The sequence below is a fragment of the Clytia hemisphaerica genome, unplaced genomic scaffold, assembly GCF_902728285.1.
Source record: "Clytia hemisphaerica strain Z4C2 unplaced genomic scaffold, Clytia hemisphaerica genome assembly, whole genome shotgun sequence".
Taxonomy (NCBI): domain Eukaryota; kingdom Metazoa; phylum Cnidaria; class Hydrozoa; order Leptothecata; family Clytiidae; genus Clytia; species Clytia hemisphaerica.
In genome coordinates this window covers 292479-312546 of record NW_027104551.1, presented here as the reverse complement: position 1 = coordinate 312546, position 20068 = coordinate 292479, and the positions used below count along the sequence as shown (strand labels likewise).

Genomic DNA, 20068 nt, shown 5'->3' with positions numbered 1-20068 from the left:
TCTTTTTAAGATCGAGACGTCTTCAGGTCTTTGTTTCTACTTTACAGTGGATTAGACGTGGGCTTTCTGCCCTCTACCAAATGGAATACGTATTCGCTTTTATATGTAATATCTTACTGTAGGTCGATAAAAAGTGGCACGATCTTCGACCATTCCATTCACGTGCACGAAAGCCATTCACAAACTTGCATAATATTAAAACAACAGCATGAATTATCTTTAAGAATGACAATAACAAAATCTCTATTATCTACACATCATGTCAAATACCCTCATGAGGAGAGGAGAGATGAATGGAATAGAAGTTGCTCGCTCAGGTAAAAGACTTAATTAAGAGATATTCTAAGAAAGTTCAGTCTGACAGGAAAAAAAAGGCAGAAGGGTTGTATTTTTCTGAGAAATCTTTTCTTTTTACCAATACAATCTAATACAAAGAGTCCCCTCCTGCCCAGTTGGCGACCGATCTAATTGGCGACCGAACGTCTTTAAACCCAGAAAACTCATACAAAAACAAACCTCTGGAGAATTTCTTTTGGTAGTTATATATGCCTTGACCTATTTCCCATACTGTATACCAGGCGCCTGCGCTCGATAGGATCGATCATCGGAACGGCTCGATGACGGATCGATATATGATCGATGGATTACTTAACGATCCGAATAGGAGAGATCGTTTGGTTTTTTGTACAAACCTCTGTATAAACTATGGGCTAGCAACCAGTTGCTAAGATATTGGCTTGAAATTGAAAATTAAACCACTGAAAACAAAAATAAAATTTTCCCGCACTCTGAATCCCATGACCTTGATATATGACAGTGAGGCTGGAACTTCGATTTTTGAGGATTATGATTTTATTTACCAGTTTTTTAGCGATTTTTGCCTCGCTAGCCCAAATCTCGCAACCTCTTTACTAGAGTTTTTCAGCGTTCCGAAAAAAACGCATAGCAGAAATGTTTTCATCTTCACAGGATCGTTTCTCAACAACAAAATACATCTTTTAGTCTTTGGGTTTGTTTCTGACGTTTTTTCTTCAAAGAATATCGATCACTTTCCTTTTCCCCTTGAGCGCGCGAGAAAAAAATTATTAGCTTGTTTTCGTGCGGGCAAATAAAGATGAGGCGGCAATCTTGCACTGAGGGTGCTACTTAGTTTCCGCCCTATTTTGCGCCCACGATATAATGGTCCAAACACGGGGGTAGTCCAAATGATAAACTATGTCGTTCTGTAAGTGTTTATTTTCTGAGAGATACAAATAGTATATTTGAATATTATTAACTTATTTATTAAGGTATTTTTGAGCGCAAATTTAAATATACGGTTAAATAAAAATCGAATGATAACAGTTCTGTTTATTCCTCAAACCCCCGGCAAAAGTTTTTTTGCCGACTTAGCTATTTTACAAATCTCGGAAAAGAACTCCCATAGGAATTCCGATACCTAACCCGATTGGTTAATTTCGGAACGGCTTCAAGAAAGTCATAATGGCAGATAATTTTAAAAGTTTCTGAGGGAATGTGAGAATTTATCGATGTTGATGGCTTGTTGATTCTTTAAAGAAAAAAGATAACAGGTATAGCTTTTTCTAATCCTGGAATATCTAGGTTCCAGCTACACTGTATGAGTTTGAGTCTAAACTGATAGTGCACCTTACAGAAGCACTCTTAATAGAAGAGACCGCATTCTCGTTTTAGTTCTAGTTGCAGATTTTTATTTGAAAATCACATAAACTTAAAGAATATTTATGAAGAATGTGTTTATGTGTCGACTAATGTAGTCACTATATTTGTTGAAATAGGAAATAGAACAGAGGTAACTCCAGCCTTGCCTTCAAATTGTTAGCTGTCAGGAGGTGTTGAAAGAACTGAAATCTTATTTACATCGAAATGAAAACACATAATTTAATGATAACTGTTTGTAGAATGCACTATTTTGAGTTAAAGAAAAAGCAGCAAAAATTTTATGCAATGGCTCCAAAAACATATGAAGAATTGGGCTTGCAAGTTCCTTATCTGGTAATATCCATGTAGAAATTTTCTTCTGACACACCAAAGCTTTCAAGATCAGGCAAATTGTCAACATTGTTTAGGTTACAGAATTCTGCCTTGTATCGTCACACAGTTTACAGTTGAATTCTGTAGTTGATCCTGACAGTTCATCAAAGGGCGTCAAACATTGGAAAATTGGCCTCCAGGTTGATAAATTTTTATTTTTTCATTTAGATGAGAATAAGCTCTTAACACTGTTTTTTTTCAAGCACCCAAATGCCCCGTTAGATGGTGGCATTAAACTCAATTTGAAAGAAAATTTATAAGTTTATTATTCTCTTCTACAAGAAAAAAGTAAAAGATCAAATTTAACCATATAAAAAAGTCTCTCTTCCCCTTTTTAAAATGAATGGAACCCATAGTTAGAGTTTAGAGTTTCATCATCTTCTCAATTAAAAAGAGCTATAATTTAGATATTTTCAGTAATTTAAATAACTTTGATCATTTATAAATACTAGGTATATATACATTCAACTTTTGCTGATTCAAAGTGCCAGTTGAGACAAAATTTGCTTAGCTTTTGGGGGCTCAAGGCGCCCCCCCAGCCCCCAGTCTCTGTTACCCAGCCTTCGGCTGGATAGTGCGGCTTACGCCTTTGTTAAAAACTCAATTTGAAAGTATAAGCGGAGGCATTGCTTAGTGCTTGGAAAAACCCCTGCCTTATGTGTTGTTAATACGCCCTAAAGCGTTGACAGTTAAGCTAGGCTAACTTAGCTCTTTGCTCCTTCCAAATTCAAGAATACAATGCTTAAATTAGTTGACACATAAAACATGTTATTCAAAAATATTCCCCATGCAACGTTTATATCGAAATCTGCAAGACAATGAAATTGATCTTTTTTACTCAGTACTTCTGTAGAAGTTTTTTTAAATTTCAACCAATTTGTGCTGCATTAATGATAAAGGGGGCCAACTGGCCCAAATCTTTTGCGCTAATGGCTTTTCTGAGCCTTGGGTGGTAGGCTGAGCCTTAGATGACAGGGTCCTGCTTTGGATGATAGGTGATCTTATAACTGTCACCCTATTTTTAAGCATCATCTTTATTTGTTTCAATCGGTGATTCTAAGGGTTGAATTTTTTTGTATCTTAAAAAGTTTTCAAACAAAAGTAGGAATTTGATGGGAGAGTTACATTGTCAGCAAATCTGTTCTGATTGGATGAAAGTGCTTAACCTTTATTTGATTGAGTGTTACTTTTTTTAGGGGGTAATGAGCTGATTGATATGTGCTGCCCAAATTTTGATATCTTTTAGCCCTATTAGCCCCAGGGTGGAGTTCTTTTGTGTACATCTCAGAGGAAAATTTTGAAATGACTTGAAACTTTCTGACTTTAATAAAATCCTATTGCAAGTCTTATTAAAGGGTAGCCTTTTGTCTTTCAGAATCTTCAAACAGAATCTAAATATCTTTAGTGGTTTGACTGTTGTAGACATTTTTGTAAACCATGTATTTTTCCTTTTTTCTGAGGTTGACATTTTGTGATTTTTTTCTTCCTGGAAATTTGTGTCATGATGGAGAACATTTGTACCAAATTTCATGACCATAGCTGTTATGTATTATGGTTGATCGACTGTTGTTTTGTCGTTTTTTACTACTTTATAGAGTTAACCAGCAATAAACTTTGTTTGATATCTTTTGATTGAATTATTATTTTTGAAAATTTTTTTGACAGTGATGATGATCTAAGATAGAAGAATCACTCCTATAAAAATGGTAATTATACCACATTTCTACAAGAAATTGATTTTTTTCTTCTTCATTTTTCATTTTCATTTTCCATTTTTTTTCCAATTTTTTTACTTGATAATATTCTACTCATGAATATCTTTTTAACGAGCACAAAATCGTAACTTGATTCGAATTCTATCAAAAGTTACAGCCATTTTTGTCTCCAGCTGCAAATTATTTTGAGACAGACTTTAGCTATCATGTTTGCTTACTCTTATCCTGAGGTATTAGCTTCTCCATGCTACAATCGTTCACTAAATATTTGAGACAAAGGGGAGTTCCCGGTGTAATTTTGAACACCACAATTGATTATTAAGTGCCTTAAACTACAGTTGGAAAGTAGAGTTTTAACTCTTAGTTTTAACATGAGACTTAAGACTTAATGATCTTAGGATTTAAAAGCTCAAATTTGCTCGAATGAAGTACACTAAAATCTCAATATATTTCGAGGGACATTGTAGCACAAGAAGGGCACTCGCATGAGAAAAGCTTTGTTTTTATGCTATAAAAATGGTGGCTATAAATAAAAACAATCACATTTGAAAAATATAGCAAAAGATGATGTGATGGGAAACAAAAGAAACAAGAGAATCGGATGGGGAAACTGGGTGCTGGGGTAAAAAAAATGAATAATTTGAAAATTTTGAAATATTCAATTTGGAAAATATACACAGCCCAAAGAGCCTCAATCAAAACAGCTAGGTACCCCCAATTAATAGGTAGCCCCAAAGAATTGCAAAATATTAGCCCCAATTCCTAACCTGGCCTAGGTGCCCTTTAGATTTCTAGGGGGCTGAAACCACGGTTCTGGGGATACAAAAATCAAGAAAGCTTGGGATTAATAGGGTTAAGGAGCAAAAAGTTGAAATTTTCCTAATTCCCTGACCCTTTGTTTTCCATACCCAGATGATTTCAAAAACATGACTTTATCACAGTCATATCATTTGAAGTATTTCAGATGATGATCTTACCAGTCGAACCAAATCAAACGCAATCAACCAATTGATATTTTATTGCGTTTGGTTGAGATTCTATTGCGTAAATTTGGTCATGAAAGAATTTCTGGAATACAAATTCCTATGACGTCACTTTGATCTGCATCATTTATACAAATCATTGTGTCATTTTGTTAAATAGACTATATGGCCCTCTCACTCGGATAATAATATGTAATTTTAAATTAACAAAAATTTGATTAAGAGTGAAACAGGAGACCAGACCTACATCACCTCCATTTTAGCTATAATTCACAAATTTTCAACCAAATTCCATTTATCAAAAACATTTGAATTTTGTTGTTATTAGAAGTTACTATTTTTGCTGTGTCTACTGCCAATCGTATCTAGACTAATTTCACCTGCCTTCACCTCATTGTTTTCAAAGATTTAGTCTCCTGGTATCACACATTATTGTCGAAACACACAGTAGAAAATTGTCTCTTGGAATTATTACTATACACTCAAAACTAAATACTAGTTTTCAGCTATAACTGAGGAGACTGTTATTCGATTTTGATTTGGTCAATAATTCAGACAGTTCTCATCAAATATTGTATTTCCAACTGTTACGCAATATTTTTCTCTTGTTATTTTAGTAGCCACAGAGTACATAAAAAGATTATAAGAAACAAACACTAATTTTCTGGTTTTGTTTTTAGGTTGCATTTAGTGGAGTGTCTTATTTTTATCACAACACTTTTGCACGTGATTGTTTCTTCTTTCATAACTTTTACAATGTCTCATCATTTTATGTAACAAGTTTCACATGAATTATTAAATTATTTGTTTATTCTGTGTTAAAACAGCTGAAAACAGGGGTGTATTCAGTCAAGTAGAGAGTTTAGGTAAATTTATTATTCATGAATATTTTATGAGCACTAGATAGTCCATGTAAATATTCAAATCTAAATTTATTGAAAAACTTTCACCTCTATCATTGCATAACATTGTTAATTTCATAAACATATTTTTCAGGATTGTCAAAGGTGTAGGGTAGAAATCTTCGATAGAACCTGATATAAGACCTAACAAAAAATTTCATTGGACATTGCTTTCAGTATTTTATCAAAGTTGTTACTCTTTTGCCTCTTTTTCGTTTTTATGATAAGCTTTTTAAGATTTCAACTCACCACTCCCCTATTTTTATCTTACTTTATTTTTATTGAACCTTTCTCTTAGTTTTAATCAGACTTTCTTCTGTTTTGTTCTTCTCACTTTAACGGAATCATTTATTCTACTCTACCTTGTCTTTTCGTCCCTCACTTTACATAGAGGCCTACAACGGAGAAAGCTGTTTGAGTTTTATTTTAAAGGACAAGCAAAAAGTGTATTATGATCATAACTTGTGACTTTAACATTTTTTCTTGGTTGATTGTTGCTGGTGTATACTTCAATGGTATTATCAAGAATGGCTTTCCTTTACAGGGTAGTTTAATTATAATATGTAAGAAAATTATTTTTCAGCACAAAATATTACAATGAATTTCCCAATCGCCCCAATAGTTTTCTCCTCATGTGGATCATTTCTTGGCCTTGCTTACTTATTAAAAAAGAAGTCATTTCCAAAGTACTTGAAGGATCCTGGTAGAAGGAACGCATGGTTGTGGCGAAACACATTTTGCTCTTTGATTCACTCGTGTGCATCTGCTGTGTGGACCTTTTTCTGGTAAGAAAAGAATGTCTTTTATGAAGTATCACCACTCTAGATTTTGCCTTTTTCTTTGGTGAATCATCACACAGTTTACACCATGACAAATAGCTACAAAGGGTAGGAGGGAAAGTATTATTATACTATTAATTTTCTTTTGAATTTTGTAGTTATTATGATGAGCCAAAACTATTGGGCGATATGGTGAACACAACAACGAACCTCTCAATACAACTTTTGTCCTTTTCAACAGGTAAAATTCAGTCAGACTAAATAATCACTTTCAGAAAGTAAGTTTCCAAATCATGGCAAATTATACAGTACTAGCCGGTACCCGGCGTCGCACGCCGGTTAAGCTGTAGCTGAACGCACTAAAAGTCCTTTGGATGTTGAAGCTGGCTTAAAAAAGCGATCGAAAAAAAAGAAGAAATCTCTACAACGTTTAACTCTAACCTTCCCCGGGTGTCTTATCTTTTAACCATATTTGGATCGTGTACTGTCCCCCCCCCCCGTGACATTTAATTTTTTGTTTAAGTCAAAAGTTATAAAAAAGCATCGTTTACTGTACCAGTGTCGTTTGAAACGACTCTGCAGGTAGTTATTTTTCTCGCTTCACTCGCGTTAAATATGCCGTCCAGTTTAAATGACAATTTTTCAGGAAAAAGTGGGAAGGTCACAAAGAATAGTGCAACTCTTTGTTTTTTATCAGATCGAGAAAAAAATAAGACAATTTAAAGTTGCTTTTTTAATCCCTTGGCATAATTTTTCGAATTTAAACATAAGAATGACAAACTAAACGACGACTTGAATATTTTTATAAGAAGAAAGAAGTGAACTAATTTTTTCTTATGCTTGATATCGTCCTTTGAATGCTGTTGTTGTCCACAAACTTTTTGATTTTTATGTTTTGATTTACTTTTGAAATATTCTTTTCTATGAAATGAAATTGTTTTGTTTTGAAAAGAATTTGAATGTCATTTATAAATACGATCGTTAAATACATTCGAAAACATTTAAAACAAAAGAATAGAGAAAAAGACAACTCTGTGCAAAAATTGAAATTACTAAAATGTAGATGGGCCTTAAATTTCAAAACAAAGGCTGAATAAAGTCCAAACCAAGCTCTATCCGATCTTTTGCAAATGGCGCGAATCCAATGGAACAAATTTGTGGAGCAAGAGACTAAAAGTCATAATTTTAAAACACAAACAAAGCGAAAGCGAAAACGAAAGTGACACACAGACACACAAAGCACCGCTATTAATATATAGATTAAAAGTTCTTCCCTCTCAGACGAAGGATTTCCTTCTAAGTGAAGTATATGAAGAGGCTTTTACGTCTCAAAATTTTGCATCGGAAGTTTAAGAAGGCTAATTTGCTGTGTTGTTGGATTTAATTAGTACTTGTAACTATTTTTTATTACCAACATTAAATAAAGAACAAATAAAATAATAAATGTGTAAAATCCATTTTCCGTCTCAAACGAAAAGCCCTGCTTTAACCACTGATTATACCCAAAGTCGTACTAAAAACATTTCCATTGATAGTAACACGTCCAATCATTACTATCAAAAAGTCTATTAATATTTTTCTTGCATTTTTATAGGTTATTTCATGTATGATTTTCTGGATGTTGTTCTGAATGATGGCTTTCGACAAGTCTTTATCCTTACTCATCACACAGCTGTAAGTTGATGTCGATGATCCTTCTATTGTACTGTAGATGTTTTTTTTTGCTTGAAAGCTCTGTTTACTCCACTTGGACACTTGTGTTTTTTCAGTGTTGCAACTAAACGGTCCAGTTAAGATAAAACATACTATTTCCTTTTTCGTCTTGCCAATAAGAGCGTTTTTGGGTCAACAGGACTCACAAACCAAAGATTAATTATATTCATGATATGCACCACTGGAGAGTCTTCTTAGAACTTTTAAAATTTTCCATCCAATACGTTACTTAAACAATAGAAAAAGTGACGTACGTATTGGGATGAACAAAAATAGAAAAGTTGCATAGTTTCACGAAGTCATTGCAGTGGTGCATATCATGAATACCTAGTTGCAATTCTGATCTTTCATGTTTTACTTTTAGAACGAAATCCTGCTGAAGTTTGTTTACTTCATCTTTTCAACTCTTATTATTCAGGTAATCACTGCATTCTCGTTGGCACTCACTAATGAACGTTACATGGGTTTTGGTGTGTGTGCTTTGATCATGGAATTCAACAGCATCTTCTTACACATCAGACGTTTGATGAAACTTGTCAATCATTCATCTGGTTGGAAAAGCATCAATGGGGTTTTCTTATTGCTAACAATGCTCTTTTGTCGTATCTGCTTATCCTGTTGGATGGTGAGATGGCTTTTGCAGAATAGAGACTTATTACAATACAGCCATTATGTTGTTGGGCTGGTTGGCATGGTGATTATGACAGTCACCAATGTGGGTCTCATGTACCGTCTTTGGATGTCTGATTTCCATAAGAAATCAATCAACAAAAAAGTGCTTTCAGAAATCAAGAAATAACCACTACCTCCTCCATCACATATTATACTTCACAGATGTCACTCACATCAATGAAAGTACCTTTATTAACATCAACTTTCAATTCTGAGTAACGAAGGGAACGGTTCAATATGAGATGACCACAAAAAGAATACCATGACAGGATCATCCTTATCAACATTTCACACTCTACATCCCCTGACTTTTTGTATCAGCCACTAGATTTTTTATTTGTTAAAACAAGATTTTCTACTAAACGTAGCCAAACGAGGGTCTTAGGTAACACAAAGTTTTTCAAAAAAGTAACTTGAAACTAGATATAAAATTTTTTTATCAATTTGTCTGTATTGTATTGGCTACACCAGTACTTTCATCTTGACCATTTGTGATGATTAATAGCGGTACACGTTTTTTTTTGATAAGGAACACTTTTATAAGGAACTCGAGGCCGAAAATGGTCCAAAAAATAAGGAATTGTTAAGGAACTGCTCAGGCTGAGAATAAGAAAACTAGTTTTAAGGAATCCAATTTTTGCGAATCCAAACTTAGCAGCTACGTAAATAAGGAACTCGATAAGGAACTTTGAGGCTGAAATTCTCTGTAAAAATAAGGAACTCCAGGCTCAGAGCAAAGTTAAGGTTCCTTATAAAAAAAAACGTGTACACAACGAAATAAATGTTGGAAATCCGATGGGACTCGATATGGGTCTGACAAATTTTAACATATTATTAGAATCAATCAGTCAGTTTTTATTTGTAAAGTTAATCTTTTCTTAACTCTATGATTTTAGACCTACCAGGAGGTCTTTTGTAAATCAACCATTGATCGTTCGTTAGTCTGGTGCTATCTTTTCTCAAGGCTTTATCATTAGTTTTTTTCAGACATTTTGCACAATATGGCGAAGCCTTTCTTTGTGATAAAAAATATTTTTTTCCGGTCGAAAACGCCAGTGTCTAGTTCAGTTCATATTTTTATACTAATAATATTTTTTTTCATATTGTATTTTTTGATCGATTCACCACTAAATCTGTAAGAATACTTACTGCCTTCAGTATTTAGTTAGTTTTATTTTTAGATAATTTTGACTTTAAGTATGATAAAGTTTACCAAATCAAAGGTTTCTCTTTAAGTCTTATAAATATTTATATTATATAACAAAGGAAGATTATATTATATGAGTCTTTGATTAAAGTCATTTTGGTATATACTTTAAATACGCCCTGTATATAACAAAGTTCAAGTATCCATAATTAGTATTTCAACATTTTACTATTTGATAATCTTTCACCTTAGGACCAATCGTATATATAAATTGTTTTAGATTTTCAACATCTTTTTTGTTTTTTTTTTCTTGCCGCCAATTTTTCTTGGTTATTCACACTGACCTTTATATATCCCTGGGCCAAGCTATATCCGCCATCTTTGATCGAAGTTTTTTTTCAAAGGGTACCCACAAAGAAGACATTGCAGTATTAAACATAAAACGTCTAACGGCGCTACATCATCAAAAGTATTCGGGGAAAAGTGGACCTAGCGCTCTAAATGCATTTACACTGATATCGAGTAGTGTCGCTTTTAGGGAACCACTTTACAAAAAACTCCGATCCAAGATTTAGTCCAGGGATACTTGGTCCAGGGATATAATAAAGGTCAGCGGTTATTCATTTTTCAAAATGTTCATACAAATACTATATAGTTTTTTTGTAATTACAGTAGATTCTTTCAAATGATTCGAATCTTTCTGTAATTCGAACGTCAAATTAAACTTTTCGTTCGATTTCGAATTAGTGAGAGTCGGCTGTATTTGACAACTTTATTATATTTGATAAATTGATGGTATTTTTAAAATATCGAAAGAAAATGGGAATGAAATGAGCAATTACCGAATGACAATCTGTCTCATTCTGTAATCATAAGTTGATGACCTTTTTGTTCCAGATCACATTTTATTCAAGCACGTGTAATAATAATGATCATCTTTTCTCCATTTCTTTACAGAAGAACGAAAAAGTATGTAAAGTAGATGAAAATATAATAAACATAAGAAAAACATACATCATGGTGGAAGAAATGGAACAGGCATTGAAGGAAATTTTGCCCTTTTTGAAATGGCATTCACCTTTAGAATACAAGAAAGAAGTATTGCAGCATTTATTGGGAATGACTGGAACCTCTGAGGGATGTTCACGACTCTCCAAGCATCTGCTGGTCAACACAACGTTGAAGGACTTGGTCATTTGCGATAGAATTCACGAAATACAAGAAGGTACCACACAAGATGGTCTTACTACCTTTGAGTTGATTAATTTTCGTGTGCATTTTTGTTTTCGTGAATCGAGAAAGGAAAACCTTTGCACGGACAAAATCTGCCTATTTTTCACCCAATTTATTTTAAGGCACCCTGTATTGTTCAAACCCTCAGTTGTCCTCATAACGCAAATGAGATCGTAAGATCGATAAGTTATGTCTGTTGAGTTTGCATTTGTAACGAGAAGATTTTATAATATTTCTTGTTATGGTACAATTTGTTGAATTTATCATTTAAGGTGGATTGAAAATTCTGGTGAATTTGACGACATTGCCAACACCAAAAGCCATCTTGACTGAACTCACACAAAAAGAATTTATCGATGCTCTATTAACATTGGCGTTAGACAAAACCTTCCCGTGTGCAAACTACGTGGCCATGTTGTTATCCAACCTTACCAAAGAGGAGAAAGATGCCAAAAGTATTTTCACTTCGATGAATCAAAACAATAACTTGAAGATCGACGTCTTTTTGGATGCTTTTTGTGACTTGAAATATAACGAGAAGTGTGAACTACACCACATTGGGAATTTGCTTGCCAATTTGACGTCATTGAAAGAAGTTCGTTTGATGTTGTTGGATAAAGAGAAAGATGTCATACAACGCTTGTTACCTTTCACGCAATATAGCGAGTCGAACGTCCGACGGTACTCTGTGGCCGCTATAATAAAAAACTGTCTATTCGAAACAGGTACGTAGGATGGATTGTTTTGTTATAGTGGACGCGGAATGTGACGGGAAATTGGATTTTCATCGAATAAAGGAGCGTATCGTTTAGAAGAGCGTCGATTATGAACGTTTTTTGGACCTACCCCGGTGGAGGTCCTATAAATTAACCTGTGTTTGTTCGTCCGTCCGTTCGTCCGTCCGTTCGTTCGTCTGTTACCAACTTTTCTCAGGATTGAATCATAGAAATCTTTTGATTTTTGGTGCAAAGGTGCAAAATGGTGGTGGCCAAAATGTGACGGAGCCCGATTTTCGAAAAAAAATTTTTTTGGGTAAATTTGGGCCAAAAAACGGCTAAAAAACGGGTTTTTTGGACTTTGTGAAAAATTGGATCATTAATTTTTTCTGATTTTTTGCATGAAAGTAGGGTACCATCATAGGTAAAAGATGGCTCAAGCAGAATTTTGCAAAAAAATTTTGTTGGCTTAAAAAACGCATGTTTATCTATAAGAATGACTATTTAATAAGCATACATAATGTTCTTAGTCAAATACTCAATTTCTTATGATAGATGTTTTTTTTTGCTCACGAGGGCTTACTTTTAGAGTATGTGTGTTTAGACATGAAATTTTGGTTGCTTAGCGTGTTTTTATAGAAGAACTGGCCAAATTCATTTTTTTTATAAGCACATTATCAATTACTTAGGTATTAGCTTTTCTCGAGATTGGCTCTTTCATTGTTTATGATTTTTTGCACAAAGATACATAACTTTAAACCCTCGAATGTGAAGGAGCCCGATTTTCGAAAAAAAATGTTTTTGGGCAAATTTAGGCCAAAAAACGGCTAAAAAGGGTTTTTTGGACTTTGTGAAATATTGGATCATTGTTTTTTTCTGATTTTTTTGCATGAAAGTAGGTAAAAGATAGCTCAAGCAGATTTTTGTAAAAAATGTAAAAAAAAATTTTTCAGCTCAAAAAACGCATCTTTATTTATAAGTATCACTATTGATAAGCATACATCAATGTTCTTAGCCAAATTATTACTCAATTTTTTGATGATGTGTACAGCACCTGGCCCCGAGAATGTAGGTGAAATTTGAATCAGACCTGCGAGATGTAGATTTGCATTTAAATAAATTTTGAATAGTTCAAACGAAATTTTGAACTCCCAAAATCCTTTCCCAGGGGTTAGTTTCATTACTTTTGATAGATAGGCTAATTTTTTTGGTCCTTGAAGTTGACTCCCATTTTCGTTATAACCCCCAGAATGTAGGTTTGGTTTTATGGCTTTAAATCTAGTAATGGTAAAATGTTGATATTTTTTCGATTGAATTAATTATAACAGGAAATTTTAGAAATATTTTATGCCAAAACAATATTCTAAAGAGCTTTTGTTATTCTAAAAATTGGATTTTTTCGCTTTTTAACCCCCAGAATGTAGGTGAAAAGATTCGGTTGCTGAGAGCGAAATTTCAGTATTCATCGGAAATTTTTGTTCTCTAAGTGAAATTCATACTTTAGAAATATACTCTGACAAAAAATTAACAAAGATATTAATTTTATCGTGCTACAAATGATGAAAAGTAAAAGAAAGGACGAAAAGAAGAGAAAAGAAAGTTGTTTTTATTTTGTAGGTTGAAGATTCTGTGTTAAAATATGTGAATAATGTAACAACACCCCTGCCTCACAGCCCCGGTGGAACTTTTCTCACATCGGGTCAAAAATTTCTACTAAATTCCCAATGGGGATAGAAATTCTATTTTTTCAAACTTAGGCAAATTTTCTGATTGGGCTGGGGTCCCAGCGGGTCTGGGACACGTCGTAAAAGCTTAAAATGCCAACATTAATCATCTCTCAGGTAATACTTTCATGTTATGAAAGTACAACAAAAAAGTTTTATATAATTTGACAGACTTTTTATGTCAGTTTATGACATAAATTGTAGGTCAACTTTAACCCCAAAAGGTAGGTCAAACATTTTCGTTAAAATATCTAACTTAGAACAATAAATATTGAAATGGACTATTTTCCCCATTTCCTTAGTTCATCAGGAATAAGGAAATACCCTATCATCATAACTTAATTCCAATAGATTTCGATTTAGAGAGGATTTATTTAAAAAATGTCTCAATTCGAGTAGTATTTGATCAACTTCGATTCAGATTTTTGCCTGAAAAAATCAATTCAAGTTAAAATTTTATGTCTAGAAATAATCAGTTATATGTAACATTTTGCTCTGAAACAACTTTTTATGAAGTTGAACTATCGTTAGGGCTACAATGCTAAAAAATGAGAAACCTACATTTTCGGGGTTTACTACATTCTCGGGGTCAGGTGCTGTAGATGTTTTTTTTGCTCACGAAGTCTTCAATATGAAAGATTATTTCAAGAGCATGAAATTTTGGTTTCTAAACGTTTTTTTTATAAGAAACAAACGACTAATTTTAATAGATCGTCACTATTTGTGTTGTGAATGATTGTTTAACGGTAATGCTCACGTAGATATCAACTATATTTGTTAAATTTATAACCAGGTAGGTCCATAAAAGTATCACTTGTTTTTGTTATAGTTATGCTTTGGAATTTTAACGTGGTACGAGGGAGACATTTGCATAATATCACCCTTGAGGTTTTCTTGTATATTCTAGAATTTCACGAGTGGTTGTTATCAGAGGAAGTAGCCTTGTTGACGTTCCTCTTGCTCCCATTGGCTGGTCCTGAAGAATTAAAAGATAGTGAAAATGAAGAACTACCTTTGGATTTACAGTATCTTCCACCCGACAAAAAGAGGGAACCTGATGCAGCAATTCAAATCATTCTCATGGAATGTATATTTCAGGTTAGTCTTTCATGTAGTAAACTGTACATTGTCTTGTACCACTTTCGTCAAATTTTCGTTGCCGGGATGAATATTCTAAAACATTTCAGTCCTGTAGTAGAAATTTTTAGAAAAAATGTTGGAAGTAGGATTTTAGAAAACCATATTTAAATTTAAAGTTACGGTTCCTATTATCCACTTACCCCACAAATATCCCCAATGTCTATCATTAGTTGTAACAAACTTGACCCATACTATTTTTGTTTCAGCTCTGCGCAACAAAGCCATGCCGGTTAATGCTAAAAGATTCTGGAGCATATTATATTTTGAGGGAATTGCATCGGTCGATACCAGAAGGTGAAGAAGCGGGCCGAGAACTGCCCATCGAGAACGCCATCCAGATTCTCATTCAAGATGAACCCGAAGCCGGTAAAGACAACTTCCGGGAGGTGGAAATACCGGAAGATGTGGCTAAGCGCTTTTCTGAACAGGATGCTGCTATGAATGGTGAAATGTTGGCTTTAAAAGATTCGGAAAGTTGACAAGTGTGACCTTCTGACCCAGAAGGGAATGTACCTCATTTATATCATAAGGAGAAGGGGAAGACCATTCAATGGTTTATTGTCGTCGCGCGATCTTTCTTCTCTTTGCTGGTTATCTATATTTAGCTACCTCTGTAATGATGTCGCTGAATCATACTTACGGTGAAGACTGAATCGTGGATGGTGGACTTTGTTGTGCTTAGAAAAGGCTGCTGTACTGACTATCCAGTCACCACCAGCCCAAAACGCAGTTGTCGTGTAATGATTACCCGTTTAATATTATCATGGGTGAAAAGAAGGAATATAATTATACAGTACTCCAATTTTCTAAGTGGCATATTATTTATGTTCAAAGATTTTAAAAACGAAAGTCTGTAGCCTGTTGAATTTAGTTTGCTAACTTTTTTTAAGGCGAATCTTATTCTATTGTGTCAGGAATCAAAATCTTATTCTATACAGTTGACGCTCTAGAATTCGAGGAGAGTTGGATTTTCATCGATTAAGGGAGCGTATCAAATAGTAGAGCGTCTTTTATGGTCACTTTCAATACTATGGACAAATAGTAGAACGTCGAATTAGAAAGCGTGAACTGTAAGTAATTTACAGGGCAAAAAATGTCACGTTTCTGCTGCCGTACCAATTACTTTTGACACTCTTTAATCAAGCGTTTGAAATTTTGTAATAATTTTATAAATTTTATATGCAATTTTTGTTAGTGAAAATGTAATTCGAAATGGAATTTCAAATCGGCCGTTTTACGAGCTTTCGCGAATTCTAGCTGTTGAGAGGATCGAAATTTAGCCTTAAAGAATTAGGTAGGTATTGGATCGAAGATAATCTTTAGAATGTGATTAATCGTAATTTACGGGTAAGTAGAAAACCTGGCCCACCTCTCTGGCCCGGGCCATATGGCCTACCCTTTGGCCCACCTTCAAAAGCTGGTAAACGTCTTTTTTCAATTTGCTAATAGCTTTAATCATTTTATTTTGTAATAAAAATGCTTCAAAAGCTCTTAAAACTTTATGAAAGGTCAAATTTTATAATAACTGTCATAAAGTCTTGAGTCAGTATTTTATACCTTTTAATTTCCGCGCTTGCATGCGATATATGAATTTCATTGGCTAATCTGAATCTATCTGAACCAATCATAAAGTAATTATAAAGCGCCTACACGAGGTCGAAATTTAGATCGATGATCGACCAAAATGAGCTTAGCGTCAGATTCGCAGCGTCATATTCAGATTCAAATCGAAAGTGCTATTAAAAGGTGTTCTGGCCAACTTGGATCAAACTGTATGGGTTCCAAATATAGAACGGACGACGGATGCCACACCCATTGGTGATCTTTTAAAGAAAAAATGAAGTTTATGAAGAATAATTTTTTCTTTTGAAGGTTGGCCAAAGCCCGGGGGGGTACTACCCTTGTCGACCGACGGGGGTGCTCCGCTGAGGTTCGAAAAATGGACCCTACGTGGGACTCGAAATTTGCGAAAAAAGTGACCCTGAATGGGACTGAAATTCCAAAATTTTCTCAAATGTCCTACTTTTTCCCAAAATTTTCCAAAAATAGGTACCCTACGAGGGACTGATTTTTCTATTCTGGTGTTTTAGCGACCCTACCTGGGACTCGTGGAGGTTAAAAAAGGTACCCTGACCAGCGGAGCATCCCCGTAACCCATCTTGCCCTATTAACCCCCCCCCGGGGGGGTACTACCCTTGTCGACCGACGGGGGTGCTCCGCTGAGGTTCGAAAAATGGACCCTACGTGGGACTCGAAATTTGCGATAAAAGTGACCCTGAATGGGACTGAAATTCCAAAATTTTCTCAAATGTCCTACTTTTTCCCAAAATTTTCCAAAATAGGTACCCTACGAGGGACTGATTTTTCTATTCTGGTGTTTTAGCGACCCTACCTGGGACTCGTGGAGGTTAAAAAAGGTACCCTGACCAGCGGAGCATCCCCGTAACCCATCTTGCCCTATTAACCCCCCCCCCCCCCCGGGGCCAAAGGTAGGCCATGGGGTAGGCCATATGGCCCGGGCCAGAGAGGTGGGCCAGGTTTTCTACTCATAGGTTCAGCCCCCCCTTATTTTTTTTGGGGGGGCTAAGAAATATTTTGGCCTTTAAAGAGCCTGGGAGCTAAAATTACCAAAATATTTGGGGGGACCTAGATTGTTGGGGGGGGGGGAGCCTAGATGATCTGGCTGAGACTCTGGGGGCTGTTCAGCTTAATTCAAAAGATATCTTATCTTACTATTAAATCAAATATAAAAAGCAAAAGACTTGTAAACATAAATATTAAAACAAGTAAAATTTAGTTTTCATTTGTACTGTACTCGCATATATTTTTTTTTGACTTCTCTCTACGGGGGCGGGAGAACATAATGTTTTTGTTTTTGTTTATCTTGGGACCTGAAGTGTTAGGGGACCTAGCACAAGGCAATTTTTTGGGGGGAGCTAAATTGTTGGGGGGACCTTACTTTGTTGGGGGGAGCTAGAAACCTGGCTGAAGCTATGCTACTTACCCGTAATTTACCCTAACTAATCGGTTAATTATTAGTACAAGGTATTAGACTATATAACTTCCCCATTTCTGTTATTTTTGTGAGGTACGCTTTTGAAACCAACCTTAAATCTTCTTTGTTTCTCTCCAGACTAAAAAACTAACAAATTAACAAAAGAAAATGAGCAACAGACATTGTGCGTGTGACAAACAAACTGAACAATTGGCTTCATTGAACAGTGAAGGTACTCGACATTATAACAACGCTCAATGGATGAAAGCTGTCAACAAATTCACTGATGCTTTAGAAGTTCATTCTTGTGATATGAAGACTCGTTCCTCCGTGTTGAGGAACCGCTCTTCTGCGTACACCAAGTTGAAGAAGTTTGAACAAGCAAAACATGATGCTAAAGAAAGTATTCGCTTGGACCCTAAGCATCCTAAAGCATTCATCAAACTGGCAGAAGCTTTTGAAGGTGAGGGAGATTACGAACAAGCTTGTGAGACATATGTTCATGGGATGACACAAGGTGACGAGTTAATGAACGTCTTGAGCAAGAAGTTGGAAGAACTCAGAATAAGGCGTAATATGCCTCCCACTGAAGCTGAATCACAACTCGGCTTGATGGGTCTTGTGAAAGCGAAACATTGCTTCGTGTGTCGATCCAAAGATAATCTTTCGGTGTGTGCTCGATGTCGTGTTGTGTATTATTGTTGTCGTGAACATCAAGCAGATGATTGGAAAAAACACAAAATGATGTGTAAGAAACTTGGAGAAGCGAGAAAAGATGAGAAACTAATGGATCGTTTGGAAGTTGAAGACTCTCTTCCTTATTTGAGGGTTAAACGTGGTGCTACTGTGCCCATCATTAGACAACTACATTCGCTGGATGATATATGGGGATATTTGGAATGCGTGGCTTCAAAAGAGGAGATCTTCAAAAAGAGAATGGCTAACTGTTTGAGTTGGCCCATGACTTTAGCTTTTGGATTGAAAACGATTCGATATGTGCGAGATGAGGAATTTGAGCATCCACGTTGTTGGAGCAGACGAACAGTACGTGCAGCAGGATGAAGGTTTCTTTACTTCGTTCCTCAAATTCATCCCTCTTCCACCTGCTTGTACTATTGTCTTGGTTGGCCCTGACATGCATCATTTACCACCGCGTAAGAAGATAAAATGTGTGAACGGGAGTGTCGTCACTATTGATTTTGTCAAATCGTGTTGGCATGAGTATATGAGAAGAACGCGTTTTGTTCCTTTACCACACTTCATAATGGGATGTCATCCAGGCTTTCATCATTATTTCAGTTGGCAACTCAGTCTAATGATGATGCTTGAAACACCTATCCCGTGCGTGTTTACGTCTTGGGATAAACGTGATTACGATATCACGTTGGAGCACTTGAACACGGTAAAAGCGAACATCGTGTTTAAAGGTGAATCACCGATGGCATCTCCTCTACATCAGCATCTGTTGCGCACGTGGAATGAATATGGCTTCAAAACAATGAACTCTTACTGGGTGGGCGTGAAGGGCGGACATTAGATTGAAAGTAATATCAAACTATGAACCCTGCAAAAATTGTTGACTCCTTTTTAGCTTGCAGATCTAAATGGAGCATATTGTCCATACGTTTTTTAAAGAAATATTTAGCTATTGTTTAGATTTTTACGTTTATATTGACTCCTACTATCATGCTTACAACCGGACATATTTTACTGTATATATTTTGGACATAATATTGAGACTCAAAACAAGATTTTGTTGTCCAAGTCATGGAATATTTGTGTTACCTGGACGGACCTTTTTTGAGCAAAAGAAGACATTTGATATAGAGAATTTACGACTTTAGAGTGTATTTTTATATTGACTATCATGGATAACTTTTTAACTTTTTGTACATATTTTAACGTCTTTGTAGGTACTTTTAAACCACAGACAGCTATAGTAGAGCCCATTTATTTAGTTTCAATTTATGAAGTAAAAAGAAAAGTTTTTAAGTACTGTTTATCTGAACTCAACGTCCCGTTTATTGGGAGTTTCTTTGGGTGTGACTTCTCGGATATGATGTCACAAGTTATCTAAAGTTTTCCCATCAATCAAAAATTGTAGTTTAGTTTATTATGTCAGGAATAACCACTAACCCAAACTCGGGTAAGTTATGGTTCATCCAATCCGCCCTTCAAACTTTAACCAAAAATGTATCTCGCCTAAGTGGATTATTTGAAAATGGAATTTTTCGTTTTGCTCATTTCTGCTTAAACCATCAAAATTTCGAAACATTTTTTCATCGATTATGACGTCA

At 35.2% G+C, this 20068-nt stretch overlaps 3 protein-coding genes across 4 annotated transcripts; all 3 read left to right on the top strand.

The window, feature by feature from the left end:
* The first annotated feature begins 118 nt into the window (after positions 1-118).
* LOC136822825 (TLC domain-containing protein 2-like) lies at positions 119-9183 on the top strand. Of its 2 annotated transcripts, XM_067079137.1 has the most exons (5): positions 133-317; positions 6236-6437; positions 6590-6672; positions 8026-8105; positions 8563-9183. In XM_067079137.1, exons 1-5 carry the CDS (start codon positions 260-262, stop codon positions 8941-8943), a joined length of 804 nt encoding a protein of 267 aa, XP_066935238.1. In that variant the 5' UTR covers positions 133-259; the 3' UTR covers positions 8944-9183. The 2 variants fall into 2 exon arrangements, with proteins under 2 accessions (XP_066935239.1, XP_066935238.1); XM_067079138.1 differs by lacking the exon at positions 6236-6437 and having other exon boundaries at positions 119-317.
* A 1741-nt stretch (positions 9184-10924) lies between these two features.
* On the top strand, positions 10925-15964 carry LOC136822824 (protein HGH1 homolog). The gene is made up of 4 exons (XM_067079136.1): positions 10925-11188; positions 11469-11921; positions 14544-14734; positions 14983-15964. Exons 1-4 carry the CDS (start codon positions 10981-10983, stop codon positions 15253-15255), a joined length of 1125 nt encoding a protein of 374 aa, XP_066935237.1. The 5' UTR covers positions 10925-10980; the 3' UTR covers positions 15256-15964.
* A 1949-nt stretch (positions 15965-17913) lies between these two features.
* LOC136822823 (dnaJ homolog subfamily C member 7-like) lies at positions 17914-19779 on the top strand. Its single transcript, XM_067079135.1, has one exon. It carries the CDS (start codon positions 17940-17942, stop codon positions 18831-18833), a length of 894 nt encoding a protein of 297 aa, XP_066935236.1. The 5' UTR covers positions 17914-17939; the 3' UTR covers positions 18834-19779.
* The last annotated feature ends 289 nt before the right edge of the window (positions 19780-20068 follow it).

Excerpts from the sequence above, each read along its gene's own strand:
- LOC136822825 (XM_067079137.1), top strand. The coding sequence starts at position 260 with ATGTCAAATACCCTCATGAGGAGAGGAGAGATGAATGGAATAGAAGTT. Across the intron at positions 6,438-6,589 it reads GCTGTGTGGACCTTTTTCTG|TTATTATGATGAGCCAAAAC; the intron begins GTAAGAAAAGAA and ends TGAATTTTGTAG. Across the intron at positions 6,673-8,025 it reads ACTTTTGTCCTTTTCAACAG|GTTATTTCATGTATGATTTT; the intron begins GTAAAATTCAGT and ends GCATTTTTATAG.
- LOC136822824 (XM_067079136.1), top strand. The coding sequence starts at position 10,981 with ATGGTGGAAGAAATGGAACAGGCATTGAAGGAAATTTTGCCCTTTTTG. Across the intron at positions 11,189-11,468 it reads AATTCACGAAATACAAGAAG|GTGGATTGAAAATTCTGGTG; the intron begins GTACCACACAAG and ends TTATCATTTAAG. Across the intron at positions 11,922-14,543 it reads AAACTGTCTATTCGAAACAG|AATTTCACGAGTGGTTGTTA; the intron begins GTACGTAGGATG and ends TGTATATTCTAG.
- LOC136822823 (XM_067079135.1), top strand. The coding sequence starts at position 17,940 with ATGAGCAACAGACATTGTGCGTGTGACAAACAAACTGAACAATTGGCT.